Below are 14,228 nucleotides of genomic sequence, written 5' to 3'. Positions count from 1 at the left end.
TGTTTCTACCCATGTGTGGCTTTAGCATAGCTCTGTCATCTCCCTCGGTGTGTGCTTCACCTCCTGGGTCTGCATGCACTTAACTTCTTGCTTCTTTCTGAATTGTGCTGCCTCTTGTGAAATGCCCGCCTTAAGGTGGTACACCATGGCCCAGCAAGAATTCAGTTGCTATTGATGCTTCACTGGAACAGAACAGGTGCTGTACCAGGTGTACCATCTAGGGAAGTGTGTGATCAGCTCACTCCTGTGGAGTAATACTTCAGTAAGAATTGGAGTGCTTACTCACAAGATGCTGGGATGCAGTGATTCCTAGTCTAAAAACAATGAGAAATAAGACATTCGCTGACAGTGATCGGGTGTCAGAGATTTCCCTCAGGCCTAGTGGTGTAGAGTTTGCAGTCATTGCTGGCAGAATGTTCCTGAAGTTCTTTGGTTTGGAAAAAGTGGAAAAAGTGCTAGATATCTGATTTCTTTAATACTAGAGACCTTTAAGCATCACTCAAAAGATATGGTATGAAGATCAGAAGCTTTGTTAGAAGACTTTTCTGTTCTTTGTGGTCTTTGCAACAGGGAAAAGGAATTATTTGAACTTCTGAGCATGTCTTTTTTTTTTTTTTTTTTTTTTTTTTTTTTTAAAGAGTATCAAGTGTTAGATACAATACGGTTCTGATCTGAAATAAAATCTTGTGAGCATGTGTGGGAGTGAGAGGTGTAGAATGGCAGGGAGGGACGGTCTTCTGGGCAGTACAAATGTTTTTCTGAGTCATGAGAGACCTGGGTGAATGGTGATTTTGGAGAGTGGTTCATAAACAAGAGCTAGCATGGCTCTCATCCATCCCACTGCATGGGCTTGTTTACCAGTCTGTACCTGTTCCTGCTTTGGGGAAGTACCTAAATAACACTTCTTGTTTTCTAGGATAATGCGGGAGCAGCCGAGTGTTGTGCTTGGTGTGGCTCACACAGTTGTAAAGAGAATGTCCTCATTCGTGAGGCAAATTGACTTTGCCCTGGATTGGATGGAAGTTGAGGCTGGGCGAGCTGTTTACAGGTAAGATGTAGACAAAGTTCTGTGTTGTTGGTTCAGTATTCAAGTTTTCAGTGTTAAGGATCTGTGTTCCCTCGGTAACATATGGAATAAAAACTTTTTGGAATAAATTTATCAATTCTATCAGCTTTATGTTTGCCTATTTTGAGATTTTATTTTTTTTTCTTCTGGAGTACCCTTCAACACTGCTTTAGTCACTTGTCTCCAGTGGTTATTAAAATCCTTTCATACTATTCTTTGTATTTTGTGTTGTCTTGGCAAGCTTTTAAAGTGACATAATAGATTAAGGTGTAGACAGTTGTATGTTTGGTGGTAGTTTCTGCATTTTAAGGGCGTGAATATCTTTTTGTTCGTGAAGTTTTTTGGCCTTTCTAAAACAACAGAACTGAAAAGTAATTTGGATAGGATTATTCAATAGTAGATTGAAAATAGAAATTACACTTTATGTTTAAGGGGTAGCAGTTATCCTTGGGAAAGCTTAATTGTATGGATTTTGTACTAGAATGTAATTGAGGCATTATATGGTTGCATTGGTGGGAGAATAAGTCTAACGTAGTGTGTGTACCATGATTGTAATTTATATGACTATTCTGCAGCACTAATGCTAATAGAAACTTTTGATTACTATGTGTATCAAAACAAATGTAGTTGTCAACATCTTGTTAAAAGCTTTTGGAAGTTTAGTTTAAACTCCACTACCAGAAGTATTGTACTTGGCCAGCATGTGATGTTACGGTGGAAATCTGCTTACCAAATAGCATTCTTAATCATGCAAACATGATGTGGCAAAAACTTCCCAAATAACTAACATGAGTGCACTAAAATCAATCTAAATCCCAAGTCACTTAGGGCGTTTTTTCCCTCTTTGACCTGCAGAATCTCTCCATGCAGCCACATCAGCCTTGCAGTGACAACAAGCCCCTGCTGTAAGCAGTACTGAGCCTGACTTCTCCAGAGATCACTTGTGTGCTGGGCATCTGTGTCCAGACCCAATGCTTACCAGTTGTTCAAAGCCTGTACATTTAAACATTAAAACGTATTTCTGAGTCACCTTTTAACAGGTGGTTGTTCAGTTTCTTGTTTTCTTATGTTTAACTGTTAATAAAACATTTTCCTATGGCCTCTAAGCCTGTTAAAGAAAATTGATCAATTTATTAAAAGACTTCAGATGCATCTGCTGAGCGAAGAAATTAATGAATGCTTGTCCTTGGCTGTTCTTTCTGTAGGCAGGGTGACAAGTCAGACTGCACCTACATTGTGTTGAATGGTCGACTCCGCTCTGTCATACGGATGGATGATGGAAAAAAGCACCTGACTGGTGAATATGGCCGAGGAGACTTAATTGGAGTGGTAAGCATCAGTTTCAAAAATGAACAGTTCAGATGAGAATTTGGTATTGGTATTGGCCCTACACAAAACAAACATTCTTGCTCTGGTCAGGTGTTAGTCTTAGTTAAGACTTTTGACACATTGTAAAGACGGAAAACCACTTCGACCTGGAATCTCATATAATAATACATGAATGGGATTATTAGACTTGATTTAAAGACAGAAAAACACACAAAAAACACCTCCCTCAGAGATGAGCCAAAAAGCCCATCACACCACTTCGTTTTTTTTTAATGTGGGTTACACTTGTTTCTGTGTTGAGGTAAATGCAACTGCTGAAATAGTTCAGGAAGAATTGAAGGAATGTGCACCGAATAATCATATGAAATGCAGTATCATAGAAAGACTTGGGTCTGGGGGGGGCTCCTACTGGTGTCGAGTCTAACCTTCACGTTAGCAGAGCTAACTTCAGGTCTGCATCAGGCTGGTCAGAGACTGTGCAGTTATTTAAAAGGTGTTAGTGCAACTTTTGACTTCAAAACTGTGCTATTTATCCATGTTTAACTTCTCTTCAATGTTTGGTTTATTGTTTGTTTCTCAGATCTAGTTGAACAAGAAACGGGAATCCTGCATCATAAGTGTGCATGACTTGCTTAATTTTTGTACTAGAAGGCTTCTGAAATACTGAGATTTGTTCAGGCCCTCTTCTGCTTTCTGAGTTGAAAAGTAAACATTTCCTGGTATCTGTTTATAGCCAGAATCAGTGTATCTCCGAATAAAGAAAACATGACTTTGTATTAGTAGTAGATGAAGAAATTGTTGTTTATAGAGACCAAGAGGGAGAGAATGGACTGCAGAGCTCTTTTTCCTCTAGAGAACTGATTCAAGATTGTGTTGATTGCAAAAGGTGGTATTTCTGATCCAGAACTCAAGTGTGCCTAGTGTAGAAGTTCCTGTCTTCTGCTTCCTTACTTCTTCCCTCAATCACTGTAACATCTAATGGAGAACTCCGTCTTCTGTGGCTGGGGCAGGAGTACTTCAGCATGTGAGACCTGGTTGTTCCTGATGGCAGGTGGGTTGCAGGCTTGGCCTGTACCTGCATTGTAAAATATTTGCAGTGCAGGTCTCTGGTAGTTGGAGACTGGCAGCTGACTTAATACCCCAGCTATTTTGTTTGAGAAAAGTAAGAAATTTTCATCTAAAAAGGGCAAAGTCTTTGGGCCTTTTTAATATGTGCTACTTCTGGTTTAGGGCTGTGTTTGGAGAAACAGGTCTATTTTTGCTGCTAGTCATGTCTGAATTTTTTTTTTTGGCATCTCTTCAGGATACCTCATTAGAGGTAAAAATGATATAGTTTGATAGGAATAAAGGATGTGTGACTTTTGTGACTAATTGTGCTGGTGTGAGGTCTCAGTGTGTGAATAAGGCTTTGGCAGTTTTAACACATACAGGTATTTTCCTGCTCTTGTTCACCAGTTGCAATCAGCAGCCACACTGTCAAGCTTCTGGAGTTTTGCAGAACTCCCAGGTTAAGATAACCGAGCTGTTCTACTTTCTGAAAGCAGTTTTGGGTGACAGTGGAGCATGTGGTCGAAATTCTCCCTATCTGTATAAGCAGTGGTGCCTTCTTTGGCATCACACTTCATGCTGGCTCAACAGTTTATCTGGTGAGGAGAGAGGTTGATGCAGTGGATGGACTGGTATGTGCTTGCTGTGACAGTGCCGTGCTTGTGGGTGAGTTCCTGGGCACGGATACAGAAATACCCGTTCGGTTTATATCTGAACTAAAGTCACTTTTCTGGATCCATGCTATGACATGAATCATTTGAAGACTTTTGTGACTCTGTGGACGTCATCTACTCCTTCCTACCCACAGCTCCCAGGCCCACTGACTCATGCTGCCATTTGTTGAACGAATCTCGATGCTCTGTCTGTCTTTTGAAAAACATGGGGGAGGATTTGTAAAGATTGCCAAGATTAATGTAGTCGTTCTTTGCAGAGGGCATTAGTAAAATGACATTTTTCCTTTTAAAAGGATTTGTTTATCCCGTTCTGCAAGATCTGTTATAAACCTTTAAAAGCCTTCTAAGTGTTTATTTTTTTTTCTTTGTTTTTCCAGAAAATAAAGTAACTGGAGGGTTCTAGGTGCTTGCAGGAATTAAATTAGTAGCTGGTATTAGTAATTGATAGTTTGGTCAACCTGTGGTGTATTCTTCCCTGAAGTTTCTCCAATACCACTGTGTCATTCTGAACTGCGGACACTAACTTGATACAAAAGTCATGTAATTGATGTATTTTTGTTTATTCCTTTATCTCAGAACTTTAAAATGGTATGTGTCATATGCATAAGAGATGAGTATCTACCATTTCTTTCATAGGAAAAGTCTGGAAAAATGCAGGATTTCAGGCAAGATGTTAATTTTTCAAGCATGTGCAGGCGCTCCCAAGGATTAGCGTGTAGCTCAAACAGTTTTGTTCCTTATACTGACTCAATGGCATCTGTTCCTGAGGTCTGTCGGTTCAGGGGGAGAAGAACAGATAAGATACTGCAAAGTTTGCTTTCCTCATGTTGTTACTTGGAGTTGACCAGAGTAGTTATGTGTGGGAAACGTTCGCTATTCCTCGAGAGCCTTGTAAGAGGGACGATGCCAGATGCTTGCTGCTAATGATCATACCGATGGGCAGTTCCAGCTGCTGTATTAGGTGACGTCAAAACTCCTTGGAAGGCCTTGCATGTAACTGTCAGAGGACAATGATGGATCTAGCCAATAATTCCCTCATGTATGAAATACAGTTGATGATAGTGCAGTTGTCTAGAGACGCTGGTTTGACCTGTTTAGGGGAGAATCTTTGTAATTTGTTGGTGCCATTTCCCACAGATTTGCATGTGGAAAAATGTTGAAGCTTTATCAGGCTGTTACATAATTGTGACTTCATTAAATTGCTGTTTGAGCTAAAGGGTAAAATGAAAGGTACCTCCTCTAGGTTGTTTTTTTTTCTACAGTGTCCAGGTGTTCTCCAGAAGAAATTAAGGGGCGGCGGGGAAGTAGAACTCTTGCAGAATAATCTCCTGCCAAAGAAAAGTTACTTGTATTTCCCTCTCCCCTCAGATACCTGGATGGAGACAGAACCTTCGATGTAATTAGCTTTTTATGTGAGTCAGCACTGCGGCTTAAGTGGAAAGGCTCTGGTGTTTCTAAGAAGTCAGAACTCCAGACAGTTCTTCGGGATGTTGATGACAGCTGTTGAGCTTATAATATTTTTAAAAGCTGGTCTGTTGCATATGTCATAGCTAGACTTATCCGTGGCCACCTGCCTCAGAAAACTGCTGTCTTCAGTATCTTACTAGAAAACCAATTGGCTTTCGGAAAATGTCCTGCTGGGACAGTAGCAGTGATGTTTTGGTTACTTCAAGATTCTTTCTGCCTCTTTCTAACAACCAGGATGCCCTTCCTTAGTAGTAGGATTATACCCATTTTTTTTGCGGGTAGCAAAACCAGTGCAGGAGGATATTTTTGCCTTACCATTTTCAGTGCAGGGCAGCACAAGTGCTAAATTACAGAGTGCTCGTCTGCCAGTGCTGCAGCATACCAGTTCTGCTCTGCAGGAAATCACACTTGGTTTTAGAAATAATGGCTATTATAAGTGTTTTCAAATGTTAACCTCTTTGTCTCATTAATGTTAATATAGTTAAATGTGCATGGCTATTTTCTGTAAAAAGTTGAAAGAATAATCTGTAAATGGCTTATGATTTCCTCAGGGGTTTGGAGCATTGTCCTTTTGAAATGTAACACTGCTAGAAATCTTTAATTGCATACTAATCCTCAAAGGAAACACCGGTATCAGGATTACACTTGTCAGGCTTTTGTTCTTTATCAGTATTAATGTTATCATACACTGCCTGCTTTTGACAGTGCCAAAGCTAGCTGAGTATCGTTGTGCCCTCAACAGCAGCACTAACACTGGGCAAATTCTGCTCTGTTAAGGCCATTTTGTTTTGTAATTTTGAAGAGTGTGGATTCTTTTTTTATTTTGCCCATTAGTTGCATGTAACTTTTTTTTCAGGCCATGAATTCATTCCCAAAGCTTTAAGTTAGTAATAATCTTAGGTAATCTTAGGTGAATTCAGGTTAGTGCACCTCAGGTACTCTGCACAGGCTGTATCTATGGAAATTGGAGGCGGATGAGGTCCAAGAAGTTACCTTAGTATTGAGCTGGAACATGTGGTTGTGGAAGGAGGTGTTCTCCTTCCATCTCTTCCACCGCCTGTCTTGGTAATATGTTACTAAAAATTATTACTTGCCTAGCATCTTAGGTGTGAAATTGTAAGGAAAAAAATAATGGTATTTACCAGCAGAGAAGTGAGATATGGGAAGACTTGAGAAATGAGTTCATATTTGCACAGCTGAATTAGTGTCAGACTGAAATTAGAAGCTCAGTGTCCTGATTTCTAAACCTGTTTTGGGGGCGTTCTTGCTGGAATGAAATCACTGCTTTGAGTTTTCTGAACCTTGGCTTTCTGGGGGCTTCCTCACTTGGTGTGAGCTGTGAGTATATTGTTCAGATTCTCTTATCTACCACAATTTGTTCTCTTAATTACAACAATTTATTTTATGTCTTGATTTGTCTCAAGTTCTAACAGCTGATGAAGGTAGGAGACTGTTCATAACTGAAGTAACATATAACTGGTGTTAATTTATCTGACATTAATACTATGTGGGTAGATAATTTGGTTTTGTAGGTGCCACAGGTAAAACTGCAGAGAGCTTTATCTCCCTAGCCAAATGCTCTTTAGAGAATATAAGGATCTTTGACAGACAGTGATAGATGTGGTGACCTGCTGGATTTCAAGTAGGTGACTTCATTCATCAAACTGTCATTCCTTAAGCTAATTTGTCTCCCTTCTGCTTCCAGCTAAGCTTCGTTTTGATAATATCATTGCTATTGTCCATGTATCAGTTAACTTTTGGTACAACTTCTGATCCCCAATTCAGGACCATCCCACATTTCACTTGTCTTCTGCTCTCTTCTTCCCATTTTGAGCAATGTTGCATCAAACTATACTGGCTTGTGAATGGTGAGAGTTAATACCTTGTCTCTTTAACCTTTGCAAAATGTATGAGTAAGTTATTAGCAAAAGTTTTTTTTGTTTTGTTTTTTTTTTTTTTTTTTTTTCTTTTTTCTTTTTGGCAAGCAACATTAAATAGAAGAGAACTGTGATCTCTTTTATCATGAAAATGCTTGGAGGCCTGCAAATAGTGAGACGCAGAGTCCAGCAGAGGTGAAAAAAAGTATTCATGGAGGAAGAGTCAGCAGTGAAGAATGGGGAAGGATGTTGCTAAAGTTCCAGCTGGGGTTGTTCCAGCCTGTGATGTATGTCAAGCTGAGTCAAAGGCAATCAGATCTGTCCCCTGTAGGAAAGCATTTGAGCAGGTCACCATGTTCTGTTATCCCTTCTTCCATCATTGAAATTCAAGCACCATTTCATCGTAACAGGAGTGTGCCTGCCAGTGGTATTGCTCTTCAAACAGCTTCAATAAATTTTATGGATTTTTCTTTTTTGGTGGGTGCTCCAGGTAGCATTTGGTGTATTTGTGAGGTTTTCTGCTTGTTTGTTTTTCTTTTGTTTTGACTATCATGTTATGTTAGGGGAGCGAAATGTGCATGCAACTTCCCATCTTTTCTACAGCCACATGTAAATAGGAGTGAAACATAAATACACTAGCTAGGTCTGTTAGGTCTGTCCTTTCCCTTTTCTGTCCCTTCATTACATTCGCTGCTGCAACAGGACTGGCATTGCACTGGTACAAAATGCAGGCTCAGTCCTCTCAGGAGAACCTGACTTCCACTGCCTTAATTACAAAAGGTAGGAAGCTCAGTCTTGATTTTTGCATGTATGTGTGTCTGTAAGTGTGTGCATATGTCTTGTGTATATATGTGTATATAAATCTTATTTATATGCATAGAAATAGGAGAGAGGGGGTTGGATTCCTTTTTTCTGCACAGCGAAAGTGCTGAATGTCCTCAGTCATGGGGTTAACTTGGCACACAAAGGATTGCAGAAGGTGGTTGTTAGAACAACTTTCAAGAGTACATGGTGTACTGCATTCATCCGCTGGCACTGCTCCCACAAATAGCATCGATTTGCAGCTTGTCTGGTTGCTTTTCCCACTCATTCATTGCTTCCAGCAGTGTCGCCTCCTTTGTCCTTTTCAGATACAGGCAAGTTAATGTTTTAGATCCTTCCTAACTGATGGCTAGAGGAAACATGTTTGAGATGAACATCATGTGTTTGCTGCTTCACGTGCAAATCAGCTCAGGCAGGGCCTGAGAACAGCTAGTTTAAACCAGAAAAAAAAAAAAAAAAGTTCCACGTAGGGTTTGGTTGCCCTTCATGTAACATTTATTATGTTGCATCATCCTCTTCAGTTGCAGCAGCTTCATCTCCTGGCCTAGCCTGGCAGAAGTACTGCTGTGACAACCCACGTGTGCGTGGCTTTTGTCTGCCTGCACTGCTCTGCTGCTTTGGGCTGGATTTGGAGATGGGAGTGTGCTGCTGGTACCTGTGCATCTGGCTTGTTTTTTCCCCGTTCCTTGAGCATCTGAAACTATCAGCAGGTGTCAGTGTTGATATTTCTTCTTAGGCCTCCACCAGTGCATCTGCACTTCCTCGGGTGTTCTGTTTGTCCCTGTGCCTTGTCTCCTGGTGTCTTGTGGCAGCCCTCCCGTTTCTTCAGGTGCTGCCGTTCCTTTTGCCAGGTGCGGTCAGGGCACGTGGTGGGCGCTGTGTGAGCAGGGAGAGGTGCAGGTTTGGCACATGGGAGCTGTCAGCTGGGAGTCCCCAGGGACTGTGCTGGGAAGCATCTGGCTGCAGTGCTGCACCACTGCCCAGAACGGCCCGTTTGCTCCACTGGTGATAAGGTTACAGACATCATGAAGAGAAGAAAACACCTCATAACTTATTTTGGCTGTTACCAGAGTTCTTGCCCTTGTTTTGTTAGGTGCAGTGCTGCTTTCATCAAAACACGTGTGGATTTGTCCTGTCCCTTCTCCCCAGCTTCTGTTCTGTAAGAGTGTGCTTGTTCGTGGGCTGCTACCCCCCACCAAAGTGTCTTGAGTGGGCATGAAAACTTTAAAGCTTACCAGGCTCACGGGCAGGCAGTGATTGGGGAGTTCATGAATGGGGATTTGGACGATGAAGATTTTAAGTTGCTTAACTTAATTTTTGGGCTCCTAACCTTGCCAGGGTCATGTTAGACCTGAGCCTCACGTTTCTGTGGCTGCTGCTGGCTCCTGCTGTGTTGTGCCCGGAGGGTGGCAGTGCAGGGGTGGTGCTCATCCTGGGCTGAGATAAATGCAGCTTTTTATGAGCTCGTAGCGAGGAAAAGACAGCTATGAGAGGAAGAAGTATGATATATAAGAGAATAAAATATTCTGGGGTTGGATAGTAGCTATGAAGGAGGAGAAACTGCAAGCAGTATATTATAAACATGGAGGGGAAGGGAATGTGCAGAAGAGCCACAAGGGCGTAAATCTGCTGCTGGTGGAAGGTCTGGGAGAATGGGCTGGTGAATGTGAACACCATCCTGTGGACTTGCGTCACTAATTCAGGCTGCACCGGTGTACTAGCCTGCTGGGCAGATTTAGGAACTCATGTGGAAAAATAATATAGGCAAGAAATTGTATTTTGAAATGATTTGTATCTTGCTGTTTGATTATTGGAGAAGTTCACAATAACCCGTTAGAATGAGGCTGAATTTGTTTGGAGAAGCGATATCTTCTATTGGGCCAGCGGATGGACTAACGTAAAACAGCCCCGGTGTTGGTCAAGTCCTTCTTGCCATCTCTGAGATGCTCAAGGCTAAGTGTGGGGAATAGCTGTGCGTCTTCCATTGGCACTATCCACACACTTTGGCAAATATTCAAAGTGGTTTGTTGGATGTAGCACAAAAAGGAATTTTGGAGTAATTAGACCAACCTGCAGAAGATGATGCTGCTTGCTGGTTTTTACTTTCCATCTGTGTAATTTGGAGAGCTGTAAGAAGAACTGTCAGGAATGAGTGTTGAAAATAAAGTCAAAAGAGGTCATGAGAATATAAATTGCTTTCTCCCCTTGTTTTAAAGGATTTTTAACACTTTTTCTTTGTAAGGAACTTGTAAACTCGGGTTGTGAATCATGGGCATTGTACGTGATGTTTTTGTCGCTTTTTAATACTGAATTAGGAGAAGATGAGGAAAACCTGTCAGAATTAACTGAAAGAAATGGTAAAAAGAGCGTAGGTCTATTTATAGGTTTTATTTTCCTTCCCTCCTTCCCGATAGGAACAACAGAACTGTGTTAGCGAAGGAGGGACAGCCACCTATGGTAAAACTTGTGATCAGTTACAAGAACCACAGAGTATATAACACTCAATTTACATCTGCTCCTTGATGCAAATTGTTAATAGTACTTAAAGCATTGCTTCATGCAGCTCTTGAAGGAAATGGAAGTAAAGACAATGACGTGCGGACAGATTTTTGAGGATGTGATGGAGGTGGAAGAGAGAAGAGATGTTGTTATTTGCTGTAAATGAGGAGGCAAAGGGTAGACCTTAGAGACAGGTGAGCAATGAACAGAACATTTAATGTTTTAGCATAACTGCTGAAATTGGGCAAACTGGTTTCAAAGAGACTGATTTCAAAGCAGAGAGAACACTGCTGTGGGTTTGCTGAGTTTACAGCATTAAATAATAAGCAGAGGAAAGAATAGCCAGTCTAGATAGCACAGAAGAGATGGCAGGCTGCAGCCTTCGGTGAACTCTGAGAAAACCAGAGGATTGTTTGAGGGAGAGAGGAAGTACATGGGTGAATTAAAAATTAAAAGGCAAAGTAAACCCAACACCAGTGAAGGGAAGAACTTGTTCAGAGGCTTGTCACTTGGGAGGAAGAATGCATGCTAGGAGAGAAGGACCAGAGGACTGACAGATGTACTATTTGTTTCAAGCAAAATATATTGTGTTGACTTGAATTTGAAAAGAGGTGGGAAGGAGATTACCGATTCTTTCTTACAGTGGAACAAACGTTGTAGCCGTGTTCATGTTGTGATGGATAAATGATGATTCTGGTGAAGGAAGCTGAAAAGGAGCCTTGGGTAGTAGATATACCTACTCACATATATACAAATTACAATATTTCCTTCTCTTATTTAGGGTCAGATTTGAAAAAGATTTGGAAAATAATTAATACTGCTATTTATTTATTCAAAATGTTCATTAATGTTATGTTGGTGACTTAGTGTTGGTTGATTCCTGCAGCTGTGGTGGGTGATCTTGATATTAAACTTGTTTTTTCTAACTAAAGAAATAAACTTATGAGGTTGCTCTGCTGATCGCAGGTGATTTTATTCAACATAAAATTTTACGCTAAATCTTGAATTCTTTTATTACTTACAAACCTGAAAAAATAAGTAAGCTTGTTTAAAATGTTAATTGAACAGAGGAGCCACAAGAGTTTGAATCTGCTCTGAGGCTGAAAGGATTTTAAGTAAGTACATGTTGCTCGGAGCTTGTTTTTCTAAAGAAAAATCCCACAAAACTACACCTCTTGAATAAGTATCATCTCAGATAATTTCTTAATAAAGAGGAAAAGTATAATTGACTAGGGACAACTATGACTGTATGGTTAGAATGTGTCTGTCTCCAAAAAAAGTAGGAATAGCCAAATGCTGATTTGGTGAGGCAAATTCCCCTGTGCAGAGAACTTTGAACTGGTGCAACAAAGGCTTTTTAAGCACAGGGTGTGAAGAGAGGAGACACGAGAATGCAGTGAAGGTTCAGAATAATCCTACAGATGGTCTGAATGTTGAATGAGAGCTCTTTCTTTTCCAGTGATGAAGAGTTATTATATGAATAGTTTGGGAAAACTAATAAAAATAGATGCTGGTAATGCAGATGATGATATCCGAGGGGAAAGCAAAATTTGAATTTCTTGCTGCAGTGCCTGGGACCCAGATGTTTCCATGCTACAATACCGGCGTCTATTTGCATGAGAATATTAAAGTTGATGGCAAGATTTATATTGTATGTGTGGGCAAGAGAGTAGTACAAGATCCATTTTCTGTAGTCAGGTGGGAATTGCATTCAACAAATCTGCTGCATTTGCAGGGGTGCGTAACACCGGTGTTGCAAATGCCACTTCCTCTGGAGATTTAAATGGCCCCTTGAAAGGGAGGCTTGAAAAATGTCTCCATCTCCCTTTTGTTCTGCCTGTGGACAAGTTACAATTGAAACAGACAAAGTCACGGTTTGGAGAAAAAAATCCCTGAGGCTTTGTTTTAAAATTTAATTCCCTTTCAGAAAAGATTAGATTTGTAAAAAGACTTGTGACCTGTTTGGAGCATGGTTAATTTTATGCACTTTTATATAATGAAAATAATGGAAAAGGATATTAGACAGTTCGAGTGTTTTTCTTTATATAAATTGAACTCAGTTGGGTGATGACTGCTCGAGAAGACAGGGTTTTATTTTAACAATTACAGTTCTTAATCTACTTTCAGGATAAGGAAGCTAAAAGGCAGAGCCAAAAACTGTGATCAAAAGCTTGTACTAGGGGGCAGAGATAAACAGAAGACATTACCCAACCATCTGGGGAAGCTGAAGGGGACCTGTAAATGTGTGTACAAGGATGGCGTGACATTCCCTCCCACCTTGTGATCTGTGTAACTGGTTTAAAATGTCATTACATGATAAAACATCCCTGGCATCTGAAAAAAACCCGAAGGCTGGGTCTTGCAAAAATGGAGTGACTTCTAATTTACTTGTGCATTCTTTCATGCACGACACAACTTTTGTTGATATAAGCTCTTTATGAGCTATTTTAGGGAGTTAATATTAGCAGGCTGTGATCTCAGCTTTCTGGACTAATTGCAAGTTTTTGAGATCTAAATGTTCTGGCTGTCTGAACTGTCCATTTTGTGCACATGTAGTCTTCCAAGACAGCACTCTTGTTGTAAGGGGGGTCATGGAGTCGTGTGTTTTCAATTAATCTTCTTGTAGTGCAGGCAGAAGTGCATGCCTGGCAGAGCTTAGTCAATGTGCAGTGTATTATATACATTATAGTAACTTTGTGTGTCTGAGCCCTTACTTCAGTAATGAAGGCATTATTTCTGTTGGAATTTACTGTTAACATAAGCTTTCAAACAAAATCTGTAAAAAAATAATTGCAAGCTGATGCGTTACTTGTTTTTTTTTTTTTTTTTTTCTGCTGGACAACTTAAAATGACACTTAAAAAGTGCCCGTGAATTGCAGCCAGAGTGAGGATTTTTTTTGTTGTTTGTGTATTAACCTCAGTAATTACAGCTCCTACAGCGGCCACCATTTTTCTCTGAATGCGTGATGTATGGATATTAAACCCGGTAAACATTGCCTAGTGCTAAAACTTGCAAAACTGTGCACCAGGCTGTTACTAAGCAATTAAATGTTGGAGCTCACGCCTGAGCTCCGAGTGACGCCATCTCGCCTAGCAGGCTATCTCATTAAGCATGTGAAAATATTTCACCAGGGAATTTGATTTCTGCATTTCAAAACAAAATAGGAGCTGGTGATGGGCTCAGGGTTGTGCGGATGGTACAGCAGGGGATTCAGCACACAGCTGCATTTCGCGGAGCAGGGCTTTACAGCCCTTTTTTATTTATATTGTGTCAGTTCTCCCTGTAAAGGAAAATATCCCTGTATTAATTTTAATCGCATGATCATTTTCTTCTTTAAACTTCAATTTTCGATAAATTAAATGTTTCTAAATTAAATAATTGGGCACTATATTCAGGCTGTTGCATACTCATTTTTGTGTTTACATAGCACAGATACTCATGCCTGT

The 14,228-nt window shown here is 40.4% G+C and overlaps 1 protein-coding gene across 1 annotated transcript in view; it reads left to right on the top strand.

The window, feature by feature from the left end:
- The window catches only part of PNPLA7 (patatin like phospholipase domain containing 7), a 126,816-nt gene that overhangs the window by 35,598 nt on the left and 76,990 nt on the right, over positions 1 to 14,228 (top strand). The window contains exons 18-19 of the mRNA XM_032200228.1: positions 917 to 1,048; positions 2,272 to 2,395. Of these exons, the coding sequence (XP_032056119.1) occupies positions 917 to 1,048; positions 2,272 to 2,395 (256 nt within the window). The remainder of the gene's footprint in view (positions 1 to 916; positions 1,049 to 2,271; positions 2,396 to 14,228) is intronic.

This window comes from Aythya fuligula, chromosome 19, assembly GCF_009819795.1.
Source record: "Aythya fuligula isolate bAytFul2 chromosome 19, bAytFul2.pri, whole genome shotgun sequence".
Taxonomy (NCBI): domain Eukaryota; kingdom Metazoa; phylum Chordata; class Aves; order Anseriformes; family Anatidae; genus Aythya; species Aythya fuligula.
This window is presented reverse-complemented; position numbering and strand designations above follow the sequence as displayed.